Raw genomic sequence first — 20661 nt, forward strand, 5'->3', positions numbered from 1 at the left:
CTTGTACAGTCACCGGTAACGAAGCCATATAATGGACTATATATGGTGGTAAGCCAAAACATCTCTTTTAGTTTTGATATTAAGGATGGCCGCAAGGTGATAATAGAAAGCAGTACAAGGGTAAAAGCTGAATACTTTGATGAGCCTAAAGGTTGATGATTCAAGAACTAGTTTTGATTACTTCAAGTCTGTTATAGAAAACTTATTTACTTTGAAGTGTAGTCATATAATCCAAAAATTGCAGAAGTTCATCAGTTCTGCCACAGACCAATACCGAGTTAGGGACACTACCAAGATACGGCCATGAACATTCTACACACAAAGAAACGTCGGTTTCCGCTATATAATTATCAATCATTTTCACATCTTAGTACAGTAAGCAACATTTATTTCGATCGAAACTTGGCAACAATACAATAACTAAATAATAAATAACTTATATATAGCAGTAGTTATAGTTTTAAATAAATGTCGTTTCTTTTTAACATTAGTTCATTTTTCAAAAATAATGTTAGATAAAATTTTAATTATAATGTGAACAATCGAAAGCTTTCGGTTGCTTTTAAATTTGAAAAAGCTCTTTTGAATGCATAAATTTACTTATACTTGTGTGAATACTAAGCTTTTAACCTCAATGTGAAAATAACATAGCTATAATTTTATGCTTTTATTTTCGTAATTTTTTTTTTGTTCAAACTCTTTGGGTAATTTTATTTACATGCGTTTTAATGCTTGATCAAACCATGCTCTACATAGAACAAATATATGCAATCAAACACATATTCAATTTGTTGGCAAAGTTAGAAGTGGATGGTCTTCTTTTGCGCAAGCAACATAATTTTACAAATGGCAACGCTGAAAGTACTCAAATTTTATTTGGAATTTACTCGTATAGCTGCTGCTTGTAAATTTCATGTGTTCTGCTATAATAAGTTTTAATTTTCAATTAAAAGTGTTCGAAAAGTAAACTGGAAAAAGTAAATGCTTTACGACTAAATAATATTAATTTTCAAGTATTATCAAAAGTGCGACATAGATACTAAGATTATATGGAAAAGTTGAATATATAATTTAATTTTATTTTATCTTTTACCTCTCCTTAATTCGTTCTTTCGTATTGAACTGTATTGAAAGAAATTATATAGAGTGAATATGTGAAAAATGTGTAAACCCATATTTTGAAAATATTCTTATAGCTCTAAACCAACAAATAAAAGCGGTATAAGTATTTTGTTTATTTTGCCTGTTTCATCAAGCATTCAGTTTCCAACTAGACGACGATAGAAACGCAAGTGCAAATTTTCATTGGCGACGACAATCATTCTTAATGCAAATGGTATTTCAGTGTTAAAGACAAATTGTTATTTACAACCGCGAAGTGTGTGAACTTTATTTGTGCAAGAAACTATGCTCCTCAACCGAAACAAGTAAACAAGGAGTAAAAATTAATTTTTATATTTTTAGTTTCTTTTTTAAAAGCTTTAAATATACGACTATATATGTGTATATAATTAATTTTTTTATTATTTTTTAGATAATAAATTTTATTTTTATTTATTTTGTTAAGTCCTGCATTAATTACTACATCTTCCTTTTCAGTGCCCTCCGTCTACTCCAGGTTTTTTAAATATATGTAGTTTTAAAATATCTAACTAAGCTTATTAACTCTAAATGAAAGCAAAACCTCGTTTTTAGTTACAAAAGTTTAATTAAATCTATAAATTTATTTTGTCGTAGTTCCGCTATACAAAAAAGTGCATATACAAATGCTCGAATTTTCGCTGGAAAAATGGAAATATAAATTGCTTTATGCTTTATGGTTCCTTAAATAACTTTTTTACTTTTTGTCAATTTCTTTTTCTGTTCTCGTTCTGTCTGCTTTTGTTTCCATTTTTGTTTTTCGTTTGGTTAAACGTTGCGCGTTTGTTTTTCTTATTTGTTTTTGTTGCTTGCTTTGTTACACACATCATTTCCGACTTCATTTGAATTATTTAAATGCTTTGATTAAAGCAAAATCTATTTCATTTTTGTTATTTTATTGCTGAACTTCAGGTTTTGCTTTTAAATTAACACGTCCGATTAAGACTGTTTTCTTGTCGTCACGAGTTTATTTATTTAATAGATTTTTGATCTACTCCAAAGAACTAGAAAATAATAATATAGCAGATCTCTAAAATTTTATTCTATCAGTACATTTTTCAAAAAGAGCCACAGTGAACTCGCCTTGTCAATGTAAAACACTTACAGAGATAAGATAAAAACAGCCGTACTATACCTCTTTCGTTCTGTTGTCATGTGTTCTGAACGTGTCGTTAGTATTTCCAAAATCAACAAATCAATTTTAATCAAATATAGTTTTACTGCACAAAACAAGATACTATGCTCAGAAGTTGTTTGATTGAAACAACTGTCACAGAAAACGTAGCAAGGCAAAATCAATTTTTCAATTTGTACCAGAAATTGAAATTTTGCTGATAAGCTTCAAGTAGTTTTAATTTTTATTGTAGCCCATGATCTCTTGATGCCAAATTGTAATTTTTCGGAATTCAATAGGTTTCAATTTAGTCTCGAACCCCATTTACTATCTTCACATTCTACAAGTCAATATAAACTAATAAAATTTTAGAAGATATACCATCTTCCAATTACTAAATGCGACATAGTTGAAGAATGTAATGTAGGCATTTCTCTGTTCACCTAATAGATTGGGTGGTCTCCAGTAGATTTAAACCTTTTCAAAATAATTATTGTAATAGTACATTACTAACTTTAAAAAATTAAAAACGATTAATTTTAGCATTTTTACTGTACAAACCAGCATCATTTGTTGTAGTATAACACAGACAGTTATCACGGAAGAAATGTACCTGGAATACCCGCGTCTACACCAGATCACAAGTTACGCTACTCAAAACAAAAAAAAGCGATCAAATCAAACTTCCCGTAGAATTGAATTGAATTGTTTCAGTTCAAACAACATAATGATAGTAAAACTTGTATCTTGCAAGTATATCTTTTCCTTCAAAAGGAAAATTACATCTTATATAATGATAATAAATGCTCTTTAATACTTATGTGATGAAGCGACGTTTCGTAAGAAACTTTCCAAAGTTAACGAAAAAAGGTTAAACATATAATAGAGATCCAGAAAGGAAATTCCCCAAATTGAAAAACTTATACATTGTTCTTTCTTTATCTTTTGTTCTGTTCTTTCATTTTGATTATGTCGAAAGACGATGGTACATCTTTAACCTCCATTGACACACGATCTATTGCTTCATTTCCTAGATTGGAAGCAGCATCTGAATCATACTCAATGTCTGATGGCGGACCAGTGAAAGTACTTGGGGAAGGGGGTGCAACTTTTACTCCATTCTCTTTGTGTTTACTTTGATGTAACAGGATAGTTGATTCGGTTGGTTATAGCTTATATTATATTATAATTTAATACTATTAACGTGCATTGGTGGTGATATTAGTTAAATGATGGAACTTCGTAGGTCGGACATTAAACTTTTAATTGTTGGTTTGGAAAACATTTCTTGTACAAGAATTATGGCTGAATTGTAGTCTACTACTATCTACCACTACTACTATACTACTATAAGTTGTTGAAATTCTCTTTAGACAGAATGGAATTTGCATTCAAGATGATTAGTTTTATGTGTTGTTTAATGTCTTTGTTTATTCGTTTTCTGCACAAGTATGATTTAATTAGTTTTTCTGATTTATGTACTTATTATATAGCTCATGCTTGGCATTAAATAAATTGACGCATTCGATCAAAACATAATTACATTTAGATATATTATATAAATATTTAAAACTACAAGAATTTTATGGTGAACTTTTGAATCTATAAAAAATATTCTTTTAAAATACACTTTATAACAAGAGGAAAATATTAAACGTGTAAATTTCAAATTGTCTAACTAGTCTAACTTCTATTCTTTACATTTCATAGTTCTATGAATTACCTAAAATATTTGATTTTACATTCAGACTACCACGTGTTAATTGATTCAAATCAATAATCGATAAATACGGCTTTGGCGGCATATTAACTGACGGTTCATATATATGTGTAGGAAGCTTAATAGTTTTTTCTGCAATAGACCTACTTCCTTTATAAAATCCTTCATGAGGCTGGTTTAAAGTATCATATCTTTTCGTGTTGATAATTGGTAAAGTAAACTGTTCAGGATCGTGACGACCAATACTACGGTAGCCACTGAAATGACTACACCCAGGACCTTTGGGCCGTAAAGGAGAGAATCCACCTTCGTCAGATGAGCCGCAAGAGTCATAGTTTATTGATATATTCATATAAGAAATGGGTGCATAATACCGCGTTGTTTGCGGCCTAGGCTTAACTTCATAACGTGTTTTCGAACGGGATCGTGATTGATGAGTGCGTGGTCGATTTTTGTGCTTTTGGCGTATGTCTGGAGGCACTGGAACTGCTAAAACGTTAATAAAACGATAATACTGCAGTAGTGTGCGTACCAATGTCCGTCCACAACGGTAGTCTTAACAATGAATAAAATGTTATAAGTAAAATTTTAAATAAAGCTGCATACTTACAGCCATCTTCTGTGTATAAAGCAATGGTTTTTCCATCCCTGAGATAATGGCCACCTACAGAAATTTCCAATGTGTATGAATTAATTGTATCGCTCAAACGTTCGCAACAAAAGCGGCGCACACAACCGACCTTTCGTTCATCCGCATTAAACATCATATTGCTTTGAACATAGTCGGCAGCATTGGCAGCAAAAAGACGTGGAAAGACCAAATGACGTTCATAACGGTAAACATCCTCGTATGTATTACCATATATAAAACTGCCATGCATACTGGTATGTGCATGTATATCGAATACAAAATCGATTTGATAAGACTAAAAAAATTAAATCATTCCTGAATTAAATAATTACAAATATTACTCTTTGACTTACATCGGAGTTATCTAATTCTTTTAACATATTCCTTATAGCAAAAACAGTTGGATGTGAATATTCGGTTGCTATGTGCCAGACACGGTTTAAGTCCTGGCCTATTAAATTACATCGATTATTCCCAAGAAATACCCCATCCGGATTAACCATCGGTAATATTTTGAATACAAAATTTTCCCGTAGTACATTAGCAATTGGGTGGTTGCCTACAAGAAATTCAAGAAATCCTTGGCACACAAATGAAGCTGGAGCTTCTGCGCCATGTAAGCGACATATTACAACTATAACACGTATAAAGGATTTTTCTATTCGGTTTGTTTTCATTTTTCCAGTGACATGATCAATCGTTATGAGGTCTAAGTTACGATTTTGCTAAAGACATAATATAGAATTTATTAGTCAGATCTAAAACGCACTTCTCTAACTTTAAATACCAGAGTTTTAGCCATTACACTACGTTTAAAACGCAATTCCGTTTGCTTCGCATCTAAAACATTTAAATAGGACTGCAGTCGAGAATAACTGTATGGTAAAGCCGCAGCGAACTGGTAGACATCATCTTCCTTATCGAAGGAGAATGCAAAACTTAGCACATATTGATTTTGATGCAAAATTGATCGATAATAAAAAACATTTTTTTTTGGCAATCGTTGCCATTTTGGACGGCTTGATGATTTAACCAAGGGCGTGAGATTAGAATTAAATAAATTCCTTGGCTTACTCATATTTACTACATTAAAAATAACGCGTTGATCGACTTTAACATTATCCACAGTAAAATTAAACCAAAATCGATATCTAGGATTACATGTATCGGGCCGCAAATATAAATCGTATTCAAAATCACCAACGAGATCAGCCTTGCCTAAATTGCCTGTTTCAAATGCAGCATCAAAACAAAGATGACCACGTTTTGCTTTTCCGCTCTGCCCAGGAGGCCGTATAATCACTCGGGATACATTGCCAAGACCACCTTCACCATCACTATCTTCACTTTCTGCAAATATAATATATTTTAATATTCACTTTATGTTAAATTATATGCTATGTATATTTTTAATTAAATAATGACAAAGCATTATACCCTCCTGCATGCGTTCATACATGCTAGTGTGACGCAGAGGATCACAAGCTATTCCAATCATGTGTCTAAACTTGCTCTTTCGAAAAAGATAGTCAACCTTTGCAGTTGACTGCAAGAGTTCATTTAATATTCGTTCTTTTTCAAATACCTTCGTTGACTACTTACTATGAAGATAGAAAATTGAATAGCACCATTACACCTCAAGCCAATCTATTTTTAATTAAATTCTTTCAATTACTAAAGTGTTAGTTTCAAAGCACTCATATCTCAAACTTGCTTACCATTAAATAATCCATCATTTAACCTTCCAACCAAGTCATACTGCTTAAAAGCAAGCCAACGTCACACAATCTGATTGTGAAATATTTCCTAAATCGCGACATTGTCAGGAAGGTACTTGACGTGTTCAAGACTGTGTCAGTTATTCGTACTTTACGTACTTTACCACTTTTACATTTTAGATGCGTGTTGTGAGTTTTCTCGTCAACATTTCATATAAGCTATTGCAATTATAATTTTAGTGTTTTAGGGCTAAAAATTTAATTATTAACAAAAAAAAAACAGTTTTCCTTTACCAACTTGTATTTGAAGTTTTTAGATTGGATTCATTTTTTTTTAATTACAATTATTTAAAATTTGGACAAATGTACATATATTGAAAATACAAAGGTATCGTTATAAGAACTCCATATGTTTTTTATATTTTAACCAAACGCTTAATTTTGATTATACATTAGTAATTTATGTTATTTTGAAATAAATTAATCAAAAACATACAGTGTTGTGCATAACAAAAGCAACCAAAATTTGCCCATCAAATAAATAAGTTTTTTGTCTACTTTTTACTTTTCATTCAAAAATCTAAATACACAGTTTTATTTGTTATTGTATTAGCTATTATAAAAAAACAACAAAATCTACAATTCTTCATATCGGGTTAATTAATTCACACAAATAATAAAATATTGCGAAATGCGGCTGTGCAGAACAATAGCTACTTTATTTATTATATTAAATTTTTGTATTATTTTTCTAAATTTTGTATAAAGCCCTTTGCTTTTTATTACTTGGGCACTTTTACGGGTCATAGGTGATAATTAATTGTTAATAAAACTATTTGAAATTTTACACCATTCATCTTTCATGACCTCAAACAATTGGAAACTTTTCGACCCCCCAAAGCGACGTTTGAGAATACCAAAATGTTCTGAGTTGAATTAAAATCAGGTGTTTGGGCTGGCTAATCTAAAATTGGAATTCCATTTTTCGAAATCCATTCTCTTATCAGCTTTAAGGTGTGTTTTGGGTCGTTATCGTACTTATATACCCGTCGGAGTGACATTTTTCATCCGCCATGGGGTACCATATGGCTCTCTAAAATTTTTTTGTGTTCATGTTGGGCTATTATTTGATGAATTTCATGAAAAGATCTTAGTCTAAATCCTGAAAAGAACGCTCAAATTATCATTGACCCACGCCCATGCTTCACAGTCGCTTGGCAGTTACGCGGATACAAACGTTTTTCTTTTTCGCGACATACTGTGCACATCCCATCAGAATTAAAGATGTTAAATTTTGATTTATTGCTGAAAAAAATTATTTTCCATTTAGTAAGAGTCCAATTTAAGTGATTCCACGCGAAATTTGATCTAAATGAAGTATATTAATATTAATTAAAAAGCAAAACAAAAATCTGCCTCTTTTGCTAATGCTTTTTAGTCAACATTGGTTTTTTGACTGGTCTGTAACTTTTGAAACCGGCTTCGAGAGTAAGCCTGCGTACAGTACTAGAGTCAACACCTTGTTTAAGCTCGGCTACGACCTTTTTCAACGACACGAATGGTTGTTTTTTTTGTAATTCTTATGATGTTTCCATCAATTCTACAAGTAATCTTAAGAGAGGCTTCACCCAAATAAACCGTTTTAACGGTATTTTGTCTAATTATATTTTTTTATAAGCTGCGAAACAATAAACTAATTAATTTTAAATATTTTGGCTATTTCATTTGAGCACTGCCATTTAAATATTTTTCAATTCTTGCTTCTTTAAACTTCAAAGTATACGTGTCACTAGCCATGATAAAAACGTACTTCCATTACCTGATTTAATATTGAACTATTCTGTGTTTATGTTCTAATTTGCTTAAAAACATAAATCACAGCATAAAAATGCAAAAAATCAAAAAAATATCTTGCTAGAATGCACTTTGGTCATAGATCTATCATTGATCTTGTCTCAGTTGCTATTGTTTTGCACAGCCGCATTTCGCAATATTTTATTATTTGTGTGAATTAATTAACCCGTTATGAAGAATTGTAGATTTTGTTGTTTTTTTATAATAGCTAATACAATAACAAATAAAACTGTATATTTAGATTTTTGAATGAAAAGTAAAAAGTAGACAAAAAACTTATTTATTTGATGGGCAAATTTTGGTTGCTTTTGTTATGCACAACACTGTATATGTTGAAGAAAATGTTAATGAAGATCATTATCGTATGTGACCGTTATAAGATAAACCAATGCACCGATATCGGACAATTGATCAGATAATTAAATCGTATGTAATTCGTATGTTTTTTTGTAACAATTTTATAGAAACATTGCAGATTATTTATGATATTTTGTAATAATATTTGACAAAGTTGATCTGTCATTGGTATATCTAAAAATGATAATCGAAAAGACAGTGATATATCTAAACATACTGTCAAAGTTTTTATGTTTCAGACATCTAAAGACAAACTTAATATACTCTTCTTAAACTGTTGTGAAGGGTATTTGCAGTTGGATAAGGATATTTTGCGATTTCACTTAAAGTTCACGTCATAAATTCTAAGCTGCTCGCATGCGACATCACTATTTTCTATTAATCAGTTGCGTGCATTTCCATCAATATCTTTAAACTGCCGACCAAATATGTTTAATTCTAACACTGTAATCACAAAAATGTTTGTTTGTCTAATATTTGTTCCGACCTCCATTTTAACAACACCTTTTCATCTTAATTTAATAGAACTTTTAGAATAAGGCAAAAACTATGAACGCCTCAAGCCTGGTATAACACTGGTGTTTTATACTAAGTTTGAACATTTGATTATGTTGCTCAAGGAAATCATTATAACATTTCGATAAAATTTGTTAACATTTATTCTGTTTTGAAGTGCCTAGCGCAACTATGAATATTTAAAATGACTCACCTGAATCACCCATTTCACCTTAAGCTTCAAAACATTTTAAAATGTATCAATAAAAAATCAATCAAAACCGAACTTCACATATAAACTCATGTGTCCCACGTATCAGTGGATGTGGCTCGTTCTAAGTTCTGGCGTCTGACATTAATGGAACTCCAATTTTTTCCAATTTGGCACTTATGTTGGTTGATTTCTTAAACGAAATAAAAAATTAATTTCATAACGCTAGTCACTTGTATGAGCACGAAATTCTCTTTAATTTATTGTTGTATTTTTGCATTTGAGTTTCCATATAATAATTTAAACTTATTTTTCTCACTCAATAAAGAACACACGCCACTACTTACTTTCCATATAATAATTTAAACTTATTTTTCTCACTCAATAAAAAATACACGCCACTACTTAGATCATTATATAGATGAGCAAGGTTCTTTCTATAAGCCACGTTATAAATTTCAACGGATGAAATCAACTATTTGCTTTATTACAACTACAAAACTCATTACGCACGCCTTTTTGAAGTTTTCCAAAAGTGGGATGTTAAGTATGCCCGATTTCAATTCTTGTAATTGTGATTTCCTGCATTGCAACAGAGCAGAAACTGTTGACATGTAAATTTCATTTAAATACAATACCGTTCCAAATAAAGCTATCTGTTTGATCGATAATTCGATGCGGATATTTTTTCCTTTTCAAATATTCGCAAAACTTGAACAACTTTTTACTTGGCTTGCATAGATTTACAATTCCTGTAGCAGTTTACACTGTGAACTATGTGTCGCATTAAATGGGTTATGGATATTCATATAAGTTGCTGTTACTATCACGTTTAAAACGCGCAGAAATAAAGTATTTGAAACTTGTCGTGTCCTTCTTTGTCCCATGCAAGCAGTACCGTGGCTGCCCTTTTTGTCATTTAAAAACCGAGTTTTGTTGAAACGTGCCTTACTTTCGAATATAGTTTACTAGGTTATTTCGCATTATTTGGTATTGTTGTGTAATCAATAAATGTATCCGGTAACTATCAATACGGAACATATTGCGCCTGTGAAATGCTAGTATATATTACTCTATTTAAAAAAAAAATTTATAGAATATCCTTTACTATACTATAATGTTAGAGACAAACTCAACAATGAAAAGAAGGTACCGAAAGGTAGCATCCATGCATACGTAGTTTACTAATATGTTCAAAATATAATACAATTAATAATTAAAACCATTTCTTATTTATATAATTTTAATTCAAATTCCACCAATTTTAATATAATTTATTTTTTTTGCAATTGCTTTATTTATAGTTTGTTGTTTGCTTTGAATTTATTAGTAATAGTAATTTAGTATATTTTCAACATTACATTATATTTTTTTAATCTTAATTGGTTTTCTTCTTTCTATAGATTAGGTAGCGTTCGGCCTCCAAAACGTTGCAGAAGTGATATGGATACTACATCAGCTTCAGACATTGTTATCATACATGGGAATTCGCATCCAGACTTAGCAAATCTGGTGGCAGAGCGAATGGGAATCAAAAACGGAGGTTGTTCTGTTTTTCATAAAACAAATAGAGAGACGATGGTAGAAATTGGAGATTCTGTACGCGGCAAAGATATTTATATTGTTCAAACGGGCACAAAGTAAGCTATATATACCTAGTGATCAAAAAAGAACGAGAATTTTAATTTTTTAAATTCCCGCGCTTATTTTATTTTCTTGCTGGCACAACATTATTATACAAATTCTGTCAAAGTTTAACGCATATCGTAAGATTTGGTTTTTTTTGTCGTCTACACAAAGAAGTCGAAAAATTTTCGTGTGACGATTTTTATAATGGATCAAAAATTAGAACAACGTGCGTGCATCAAATTTTGTGTTGCAAATGGATTCAAGTGTGCCGAAACGTTGAAAATGTTAAAAAAGGCCTTTTGTGATTTGTGTGTGTCGCAACCACGAGTATACGAATGGTTTAAAACGTTCAAAGACGGTCGTACAAGCTTGGACCATGATAAGATCCCTAGCCGACCAACAACATCTGTTACTGAAGAAAACATTGAAACGGCGAAGCAAATCGTGTTAGAAAATCGTTGTGAACCGATTAGAGAGATTGCAGTGTTGTTGGGCATCTCATATGGATCGGCCGAACACATTTTAACTGATGTTTTGGGTTTGAAACGCGTCACTTCTCGGCTGGTGCCAAAAAAGCTGAATTTCATTCAAAAAAGCATCGTTGTGATGTGGCCAAAGAGATGATTTCCAACGCAGATTGCGACCCCACATTCATCGAACGCATCATAACTGATGATAAAACATGGGTCTATGAATTTGACATGCCTAGCAAACAACAATCGACCGAATGGTGCTAATTTTCCATTATAAAAAATCGCCACACGAAAATTTTTGACTTCTTTGTATAGACGCCAAACAAAAACTAATTGTACGATATGCGTTAAACTTTGACAGAATGTATATAATAGTGTTGCCAGCGTGAAAATAAAAAAAAATTACCGATTGGATAAGCGTGGGAAAAAGAACGAAAATGAAAATTCTCGTTCTCTTTTGAGCACAAGGTACATGTATATATAAATTTCATTTCGTAAGAAAAGAATATAATAGCAGTCTTTATAATGCAGAGATGCGAATAATAATATTATGGAACTACTAATAATGGCCTACGCCTGTAAAACCTCATCTGCGCGATCAATTGTTGGTGTGATTCCTTATTTACCGTATTCTAAGCAATGCAAGATGCGAAAACGTGGCTGTATTGTAACCAAGTTGCTGGCAAAGGTAATGTGATTTACATGATGTTTTCCCGACATTTTAGTCTAGATACGTGTTGTATATTCACAGATGATGTGCACCTCTGGCCTAACCCATATAATTACAATGGACTTGCATCAAAAAGAAATACAAGGCTTTTTTGACATACCAGTTGATAATCTTAGAGCTTCTCCATTTCTTCTACAATATATACAAGAAAGTGTATGTACCAAAAATCATACTAAAACATATGAATACAATTAAATTTATTGTTTATAGATACCCGATTATCGAAATTCGGTGATAGTGGCCCGCGATCCAGGCTCTGCAAAAAAAGCAACATCTTATGCTGAGCGATTACGTTTAGGTATTGCTGTCATACATGGTGAGCAAAAGGAAGCAGAAAGTGATGAAGTTGATGGCAGATACTCGCCTCCTCCAGTGAGGTGAGTTATTTGTATTCAAACAATTTTATAGCATCATTTAGTTTGTATATTATGCTCTCAACATTTGTCAAATGTATCTAAATTCATTTGCTTATCTCATATTTATGTATTATTGACTAACTTTCTGCTAAAACTTAGATCAGGGTTAAAGCACTAACTTTATTGAAAAGTTTTTTGTAATATATGTTAAAATTAAAAAATAAAAATTCATTACTTTATGTCTAATAATTATTCCTATGTAAAATTTATATTCATTTTAAAATAATTGCTCATATAAAAAGTATATTCCCTTTTTATTAAGTAAATAAAAAAGTACATTTCAACTTAAACATTCAAAATTATAATTGTGAAAAATGTCCACGTGCCGCCAATAATTTTGCAAATTATTTTCTATTTTTGTTTAAAATTTTTTAAATGTTATTATTTATTTGCATGAAATTATGTTATTTAAGTTTTGTAGTGTGTATAGATTTTCCGATTGATCCTCCTATTCTAGGAACAAATTAATGAAATTAAAAGTATTTTGTCTAATTTGTTCTATCATAGTGGAGGGTATCAGTATTCGACATTATGATTTCTTAGAAAGAATAATAATAGTGCTCGTACACAACATTTATGATATATTTATTAAATTATAATAATTCTCATAATACTCAAATCCATGGTATTTACTCAAAGCAAATACAATTTTTTGAAAATTCAATATATATATATATATATATATATATATATATATATATATATATATATATATATATTGTGTTGTGCATAACAAAAGCAACCAAAATGAGCATATCAAATAAATTAATTTTTTATCTACTTTTTACTTTTCATTCAAAAACTTAAATACAGAGTTTTATTTGTAATCCTATTAGCTATTATAAAAAAACAACAAAATCTACAACTCTTCATAACAGGTTAAATAATTCAAAAAAAATAATGAAACAAAACAATAGTAACGTTATATTTACGTTTCTGCTATATTAAATTTTTGTATTATTTTTTTAAATTTTGTATAAAGCCCTTTGCTTTTTATTACTTGGGAACATCTACGGCCCATAGGTGATATTAAATTGTTAATAAAACAATTTTGAATTTTATACCATTCATCTTTTATCACCTTAAACATTTGGGAACTTTTCGATCCCCAAAGCGACGTTTGAGAATACCAAAATGTTCTCAATTGAATTCAAATCAGACAATTGAGCCGACTAATCTAAAATTGGAATTCCATTTTTCAGAATCCATTCTTTTATCAGCTTAAAGGTGTGTTTTGGGTCGCTATCGTACTGATATACCCATCGGAGTGACATTTTCTCATCCGCCATGGGGGACTATATGGCATTCTAAAATTTTTCTGTACACATGTTGGTCCGTTATTTGATGAATTTTATGAAAAGGTCCAAGTCTTAATCCTGATAAACACGCCAAAATCATTACTGACCCATCCACATGCTTCACCATCACATGCTTACGCGGATACAAACGTTTTTCTTTTTCACGGTGTACTGTGCACATCCCATCAGAATTATAGATATTTAATTTTGATTTGTTACTGAAAAAAAACTGTTTTCCATTTAGCAAGAGTTCAATTTAAGTGATACCGTTCAAAATTAATATTAATATTAATTAGAACAAAACAAAAAATATAGTTCTTTTGCAAATGCTTTTTAGTTAACATTGGTTTTTTGACTGGTCTGTAACTTTTGAAACCTGCTTCGAGAGTTTATTTGGGTGAAGCCCCAAATAAACCGTTTTAACGGAATTTTGTCAAATTATATTTTTTTATAAGCTGCGAAACAATAAACTTATTAATTTTAAATATTTTGGCTATTTCATTTGAGCACTACCTTTTAAATATTTTTCTTCCTTGCTTTTTTAAAATTAAAAGTATACGTGTTACGAGCCATGATAAAAACGTGCATCCATTACCTGATTTAATATTGAACTATTCTGTATTTATATTGTAATTTGCTTGAAAACATAAATTACAGCATAAAAATACAAAATATCAAAAAAATATCTTGTTAGAATGCACTTTGGTCGTAGATCTATCATTGATTGTATCTCACTTGATGTTGTTTTGCACAGCTGCATTTCGCAATATTTCATTATTTATGTGAATTATTTAACCCGTTATGAAGAATTGTAGATTTTGTTGTTTTTTTATAATAGCTAATACAATAACAAAAACTCTCTATTTAAGTTTTTGAATGAAAAGTAAAAAGTAGACAAAAAACTTATTTATTTGATGTGATTATTTTGGTTGCTTTTGTTATGCTGTATATACATATATACATGCTACATAAGGGTGGGTGAAAAAAACAAAAATGAGATTTTAAATCTGCGCATCTCCTAGGAATAGGAATTCGTCATTGACCAAAAAAACGATATTCCCAAGTATTGGAAAAGTATGATTAAAACTGACGCTACGGTATTCGAGCAAAGTATTTGCCAAAAATAAAGCAAATAACTTCAGGAGCGGTCTTCAAGATTTATACGTCAAAGCGTGAATTTTCAAAGATATCAGAGATTTTCGTGGTGAGCAATTAAAAAATATCACTCTCGCGATCATTATTAAGTATTTTTGGAGGTAGTATTAATATTTTTAGGCGACAATGTCTGCAATTTTAAATTTCGTCACCCAGGTGCCACTTCACATTCTCGAAATTTGAAAAGTGGCACCTGGTCATATATTTGCTAAAAATGTTTATTTTAAGAGATCAATTTACATTTAACTCGTTTGATTTGTATAAAGTATGAGATTTGGTTTAAGTGCACAAGTGGAGTTACAGCAACTAATGAAGATCTTCGAATCATTAAAAACGCTATTGAATATTCCATCATTGGTAAAAAAATTTAGAAAGTTGTCTTGATGAAAATGACCAAGCATTTATGGTACTAAGCAGAAGAACTCATGACCATGGCTTCCTTTGGTAACACTGTTTTACTTGAGGAGAAAGCAAAAATGATTGAAAATCTTAGTCACTCATTTAAATATGTTCCAAAAAATAAAAAGCTTGATCCTTTAGATATTAGAAATATACCAATTTACTCATCAATATTTTATTAAAAAAATATTTAAAATATCTATCAAATGAGTATATATTAATAATTGTTGAATAACAAAGGAATGAAAGGAATCTAAATTGAAAAATTTTCGTTTTTTATACTGATAACCCACCTTTACTCGAGTGGCGAAACGCCAATTTAATCCTATTCTTCCAAAACTTTTGCAATGTGGTTTATTGGTCAATGGCATATTCCTAGAGGTGCGCTCATTCAAAAGTTCATTTTTAATTCTCTCCCTTAAAATATGAGCCATCCTAATGCTACGTATATAAAATGCATAGAATTCATTGACATATGTATATGCATACGCTTTGTTATAACAAAAAGTATTTATTTGTTTCAAAAAAACCATAAGGCCCAAGTAGAGTTTGAAACTTGTAGTTGACTTGTTCTACAAAAAACAACAGCAAATTTAAAAACTACACTAATCTGTAGCTTTATCAATTTTTCATTAAGTAGAAAATTTGCAATGAACTGTTGCACAGTTAATCGTTTTTTGTTAATCATTTTATAAAACAACATTTAAACTGTCTAAATTTTAGTCTACTTAATTTCATTCTTATTTTTGTGTTAATATGACTGCAAAGGTTTACAAATGCATTTACCTCTAAAAGTGTGTTGATTATAAATGTAGTTGTGCAACTCATTTTGTATTATTAAAGTTACACTTGCTTAATAATAATTAAGATAATTTTTATATTCGAATAACAAAAACATCAAAAGCGAAACAAATTTTTTTTTATTTATTGTTTAGTACCTATAGCAATTTAATAGGAAATTCAGTTGAAATGTGCTTACCATCAACTCCTAGGTTTGTATTATTTTATTTAATAAAAGATATATATTTTATATTCATATTTTTAACAATTTTAAACAATCGCATAATCTCATACATATCTATACTATACAAACTCCGAATTTTCAAATATTGTATAAAACACAATATATCATAATAAAATATATAATTCTTTTGCCACTATTAAAAAAAAATCATCACAAACTCAACAGCAATAGCAGAACACGAACTATAAGCGTCTCAGTTGGCGTACCTGAACATCCGCCCAAAGTAAAACCGCCCATCAATGTTGTTGGAGATGTCAATGGACGTATAGCAATAATGGTGGTAAGTTAATTTGTTCAATGCTTTTCTTTTGAATCACACACAAAAATCATAAAACACAATAATGAATAATTTGGATAAGTATGTGTATGTCAACGAAAGCACCTTTATGCATTTCTTTATCTTATATATAGTTTACATACAAAAAAAATCGAAACGAAGGTAGTTAAGTCTTACCATAAAATAATCATTCTAAAATGTCACTTAATTGACACAATAACTTTAAACAAATAACTTAGGAAATGATTAACAATATCGACTAAGCAAAGAATTTTAAATTGAGACTACAACGATAACAGAACAGTCTAACAACTCTAGATGCAACTATTGAAAGCCGGAAAGTAGAAGCATACTGTTATCCAGAGTCAGTCAGCAAAAGAAGTCGAAAAGATTCAAGAATGGACATAAACGTACAATATTATTTAATGAATTCAATCAATTCCTATCTTAAATGATAACATTATGTGAAAATAGAAATTTCGATCTTTACAACCTTATTACTTAAAGAACTGAAAAAACGATCCTTAACTGTGTCAAGGATACAGTCACTCGAACGTTGAATTACCACAAGCTCTTGACGAAAATTGTGTGTGTCGTTCACAATAGTGTGCTACCTGCCATTGCGTTATGCATTCAACAAAAAATTTGTGACAACGTACTGCCGCGTTCACATATTCAGAACAGTAACAAATGAACTCTACTGAACACATACCAAGTGATAGATAAGTGATAGCCTATACTATCCAGTATAAACCCTCTTAACATTGTCAAGACTTGCTGAAATAATATATTACACTGTGTCATATTTCTCGTAGCCAGTCTTATATTTTTCTACAACACATTATTTTGCTATAATTATAATTATAACATATTATAATTGCTATTATTATAATTATAACATATTATAATTGCTATTATTAACAAGCAATTCTCCTAATCGCACAGAATGCTGGTTTTATCGGCATTCGCTTAAAAGATCTTTTATCATATCAATATCAATTATCTTAAAAATAAAGAAGTATCTTTTACCTTTTTACAAAATCAAATGTGTTTCGGTAAATAAGTACAATCGATTAGTAACGTACCAAGTGACACCTCAACTATTCCCCCCGTCACATAGCTATTTTCAATTGAAGATTACATAAAGTAGAAATAAACATACACCTGTCAAATATAATTGTGTATATATTGCAACTGCAAGTGAATAAATAAGCGAAATCAATTTAAAATTGAACACTAATTCATCGTATATCATCATCATTGTTCGGCTGATAAATTCTGATGGCAATCTACATTAAGGGTTTTGCTAGAACTACTAATTCTCTAAATAAATCAAAAAGTATTAAAATTTGAAAATATAAAATAAATATATATTCTTTTTATGTAGGACGATCTTATTGATGATGTACAATCATTTGTAGCAGCAGCAGAAGTCTTAAAAGAGAACGGAGCTTGCAAAATTTACGTTCTAGCCACACATGGATTACTCAGTTCAGATGCACCAAGACTTATTGAGGAATCTCCTATTGATGAAGTAAATTCTCTGTTTTTTTATATCTGTAAATGGATCTCTTTTTACTTTTTTGATATTTTACAGGTTGTCGTAACAAATACCATTCCACATGAAATTCAAAAACTGCAGTGTCATAAAATAAAAACGATTGATATATCTATTCTAATAGCTGAAGCTATACGTCGCATCCATAACAAAGAATCAATGTCTTATCTCTTCCGAAACGTCACTCTGGAAGACTAAATAATTCAAACTACAATTTCGTTTTTTTACTTTAAACGATCAATTTGCTTAAATAATAATATATATGAAAGTTATGTATATGAACAATTTCTAATTGATTAATACTAATAATGTTTTTATTTCTTTATTTAATAAATTATATATAATACAAAACCGTTAAGGACATAAAATATTCAGAAATATAAAATTCAAAGGAATTACAATTTAAACTGTAAACTATTTTAATGTAAAAAACCCCATATATGAAAATACACAACTTAAAATTAACTTTTTGGTTTCTGTTTTCAAACTAAGGTATTTGCGATACTAAGTTACTAATCTAACGCCCACTTACAGATGAGCATACATCTTCTAAACGCCAATTTCAAACCGTTGCAAACTTGAAGGTGACTTAATATTGAATATATACGAGTTTGTATCTGTATTTCGAAACACAATAATTTCTACTTATTATTCAATTTTGTCTAATTCTTCTTTAGAGATTAAAGGTAAAAAAATTTTGTGAAGATTATTTCATTCTTAAATGGAATATAACAATTTATTAGGTTTTTCTGTACAAAAATGATATTAGAAACAAAAACAAACTTTAGTTCACCTACATAAAACACAAGCAAACCTTCGATTGCCGAACACTTTTTTAAAATGGCTAAATGCAAACTCGAACGCTATTCTCCATAATTTATATGAACTGAATGACAAATATTTTTAGATTGATTTTATACATACCAAAAATAAAAAACTACTAAATTATCATCGATAACTTATGGTCATTATCCATATTGATGCATCTTAAAGCGGAGAAGCTGAGAAAATACGGGGTTAATTAAGTGCGTCGCTCTTAGACATATCAGCGGTCAGCTGGAATCGTTAACACTAAAATCGAAGTGGTTGCACTTCATCACTTTCATTGATTTATCTCACGTATTAGAATACATGTAGGCATGTCTATTTTCCTAGTACGTATTTAAATTTGGAATGAAGTCTAGAAACTTAGCTTTACGCAATCTCAAGAGTGTGTATATGAAAGTTATAATATTTTTGCGCACACACATACGTTGATACCGTTTTTGAACTTGCAATACTTGTTTTGAGAATTAAGTAGGTAGATAGATTTCATATATGTACTATATCGCAATGGGAGAATATAATTGCATGGATCCGAAAGCAAGACTAGCTAATCGCAATTAATATGGAACATGCAAACAGTGTTAATGATATCGATTCTACGCTGAAAGTCCATCTTAGTAATTATCATAACATTAGTGCAAGTAATTCAAAATAATTAAATTATTTGTCACTTTTTGTATTTTCGCTAAGACCAATGAAACACTTGTTCCATAAAGTTATCTTAACATTTTGTTTTTATTTTTGTTTTCTTGATTAAATCATTTAATTCCGCATTTTAAAAATATTTGCTGTTTTGCAACTAAGTTTATTTTGCATAATGGAAATCTTTATCTGGGTGTGTTTTTAGGACAGGTTACAGTGTTTACATTTCACTTGATTCATTTTACGTACCATATATAATAAAAGTCTCTGATTTTTATACTGTATTTACATACGTAAGCGTTTATTTATGATAATCCTTTAAGATATAAACCAGTCTAGTGCAGCACGTGAGACAGTAGCTTTTGATACGCTTTATCTAATTTTAAAACTTTTTCTTCTACAATATTTAAATTTATTTTCAAATCGTTTGACAAATTTATGCTTTAACTCTGATGATGATAAGACTTGAAGCTGATTATGAAATAATTTGCAAAGTGTTCTTATCAGTTAGAGATTATATCTTTATTATCTATTTATTAGTTTTATTTTCTAAGCACTCTTTGTGTGACGGTGGAGCATTATTTATAATTCTGGCCTTAGTAGGTCTAATCAAAACGTCAAATTTAGTGTCGTATATATTTAATTATCTATAATCAATTAACTGATTCTTTTCCAGCTAAAAATTTGACTTAAATATTAGCTACGTTTTCTTTAGCATTAGAACTCTGCTGACACTGTACACTGAATTGTTCACACTCAGCACGTATGGCTCCCAATAGTTTAGATACCAACCTTAAGAGGTGCAGTAAATTTTCAATTTCTACTTTAAGTTTTAATCGTAACGATGAAAAATATAGCAACATTTCATAAATCAAAATGTCTGAGTAATCTGTTCACAGTTTAGTACTCAAATATAAAATACATTTTAATACAGCCAATACGAAATAGCAAAATGTACTGATTGACTAAATTATAATGCATGTACTGGTACAATA

General features: G+C 30.1%; 2 protein-coding genes across 7 annotated transcripts; one reads left to right on the top strand and one right to left on the bottom strand.

Annotated features, from left to right (window-relative positions):
* The first annotated feature begins 876 nt into the window (after positions 1 to 876).
* LOC119685589 (phosphoribosyl pyrophosphate synthase-associated protein 2) lies at positions 877 to 18642 on the top strand. 5 transcript variants are annotated; one of them, XM_038099910.1, is made up of 10 exons: positions 1174 to 1427; positions 1600 to 1618; positions 10644 to 10880; positions 11874 to 12030; positions 12094 to 12225; positions 12283 to 12449; positions 16276 to 16332; positions 16530 to 16644; positions 18029 to 18175; positions 18239 to 18539. In XM_038099910.1, coding segments are annotated over exons 1-10 (1191 nt in total). In that variant the 5' UTR covers positions 1174 to 1426; the 3' UTR covers positions 18398 to 18539. The 5 variants fall into 5 exon arrangements, with proteins under 5 accessions (XP_037955841.1, XP_037955838.1, XP_037955837.1 ...); XM_038099913.1 differs by lacking the exons at positions 1174 to 1427; positions 1600 to 1618 and adding an exon at positions 877 to 977 and having other exon boundaries at positions 18239 to 18538; XM_038099909.1 differs by lacking the exon at positions 1600 to 1618 and having other exon boundaries at positions 1175 to 1427; positions 18239 to 18538.
* Positions 3851 to 9633, bottom strand: LOC119685587 (cytosolic carboxypeptidase 6). Of its 2 annotated transcripts, none has more exons than XM_038099907.1 (5): positions 9244 to 9633; positions 5393 to 5955; positions 4959 to 5330; positions 4585 to 4900; positions 3851 to 4529 (listed from the first exon to the last, which is right to left on the bottom strand). In XM_038099907.1, the coding sequence occupies exons 1-5, from the start codon at positions 9254 to 9256 to the stop codon at positions 3967 to 3969; spliced, it is 1827 nt and encodes a 608-aa protein (XP_037955835.1). In that variant the 5' UTR covers positions 9257 to 9633; the 3' UTR covers positions 3851 to 3966. The 2 variants fall into 2 exon arrangements, with proteins under 2 accessions (XP_037955835.1, XP_037955836.1); XM_038099908.1 differs by lacking the exon at positions 9244 to 9633 and adding an exon at positions 6043 to 6566.
* Positions 18643 to 20661: the final 2019 nt, after the last annotated feature.

This window comes from Teleopsis dalmanni, chromosome 2, assembly GCF_002237135.1.
Source record: "Teleopsis dalmanni isolate 2A chromosome 2, ASM223713v2, whole genome shotgun sequence".
Taxonomy (NCBI): Eukaryota; Metazoa; Arthropoda; class Insecta; order Diptera; family Diopsidae; genus Teleopsis; species Teleopsis dalmanni.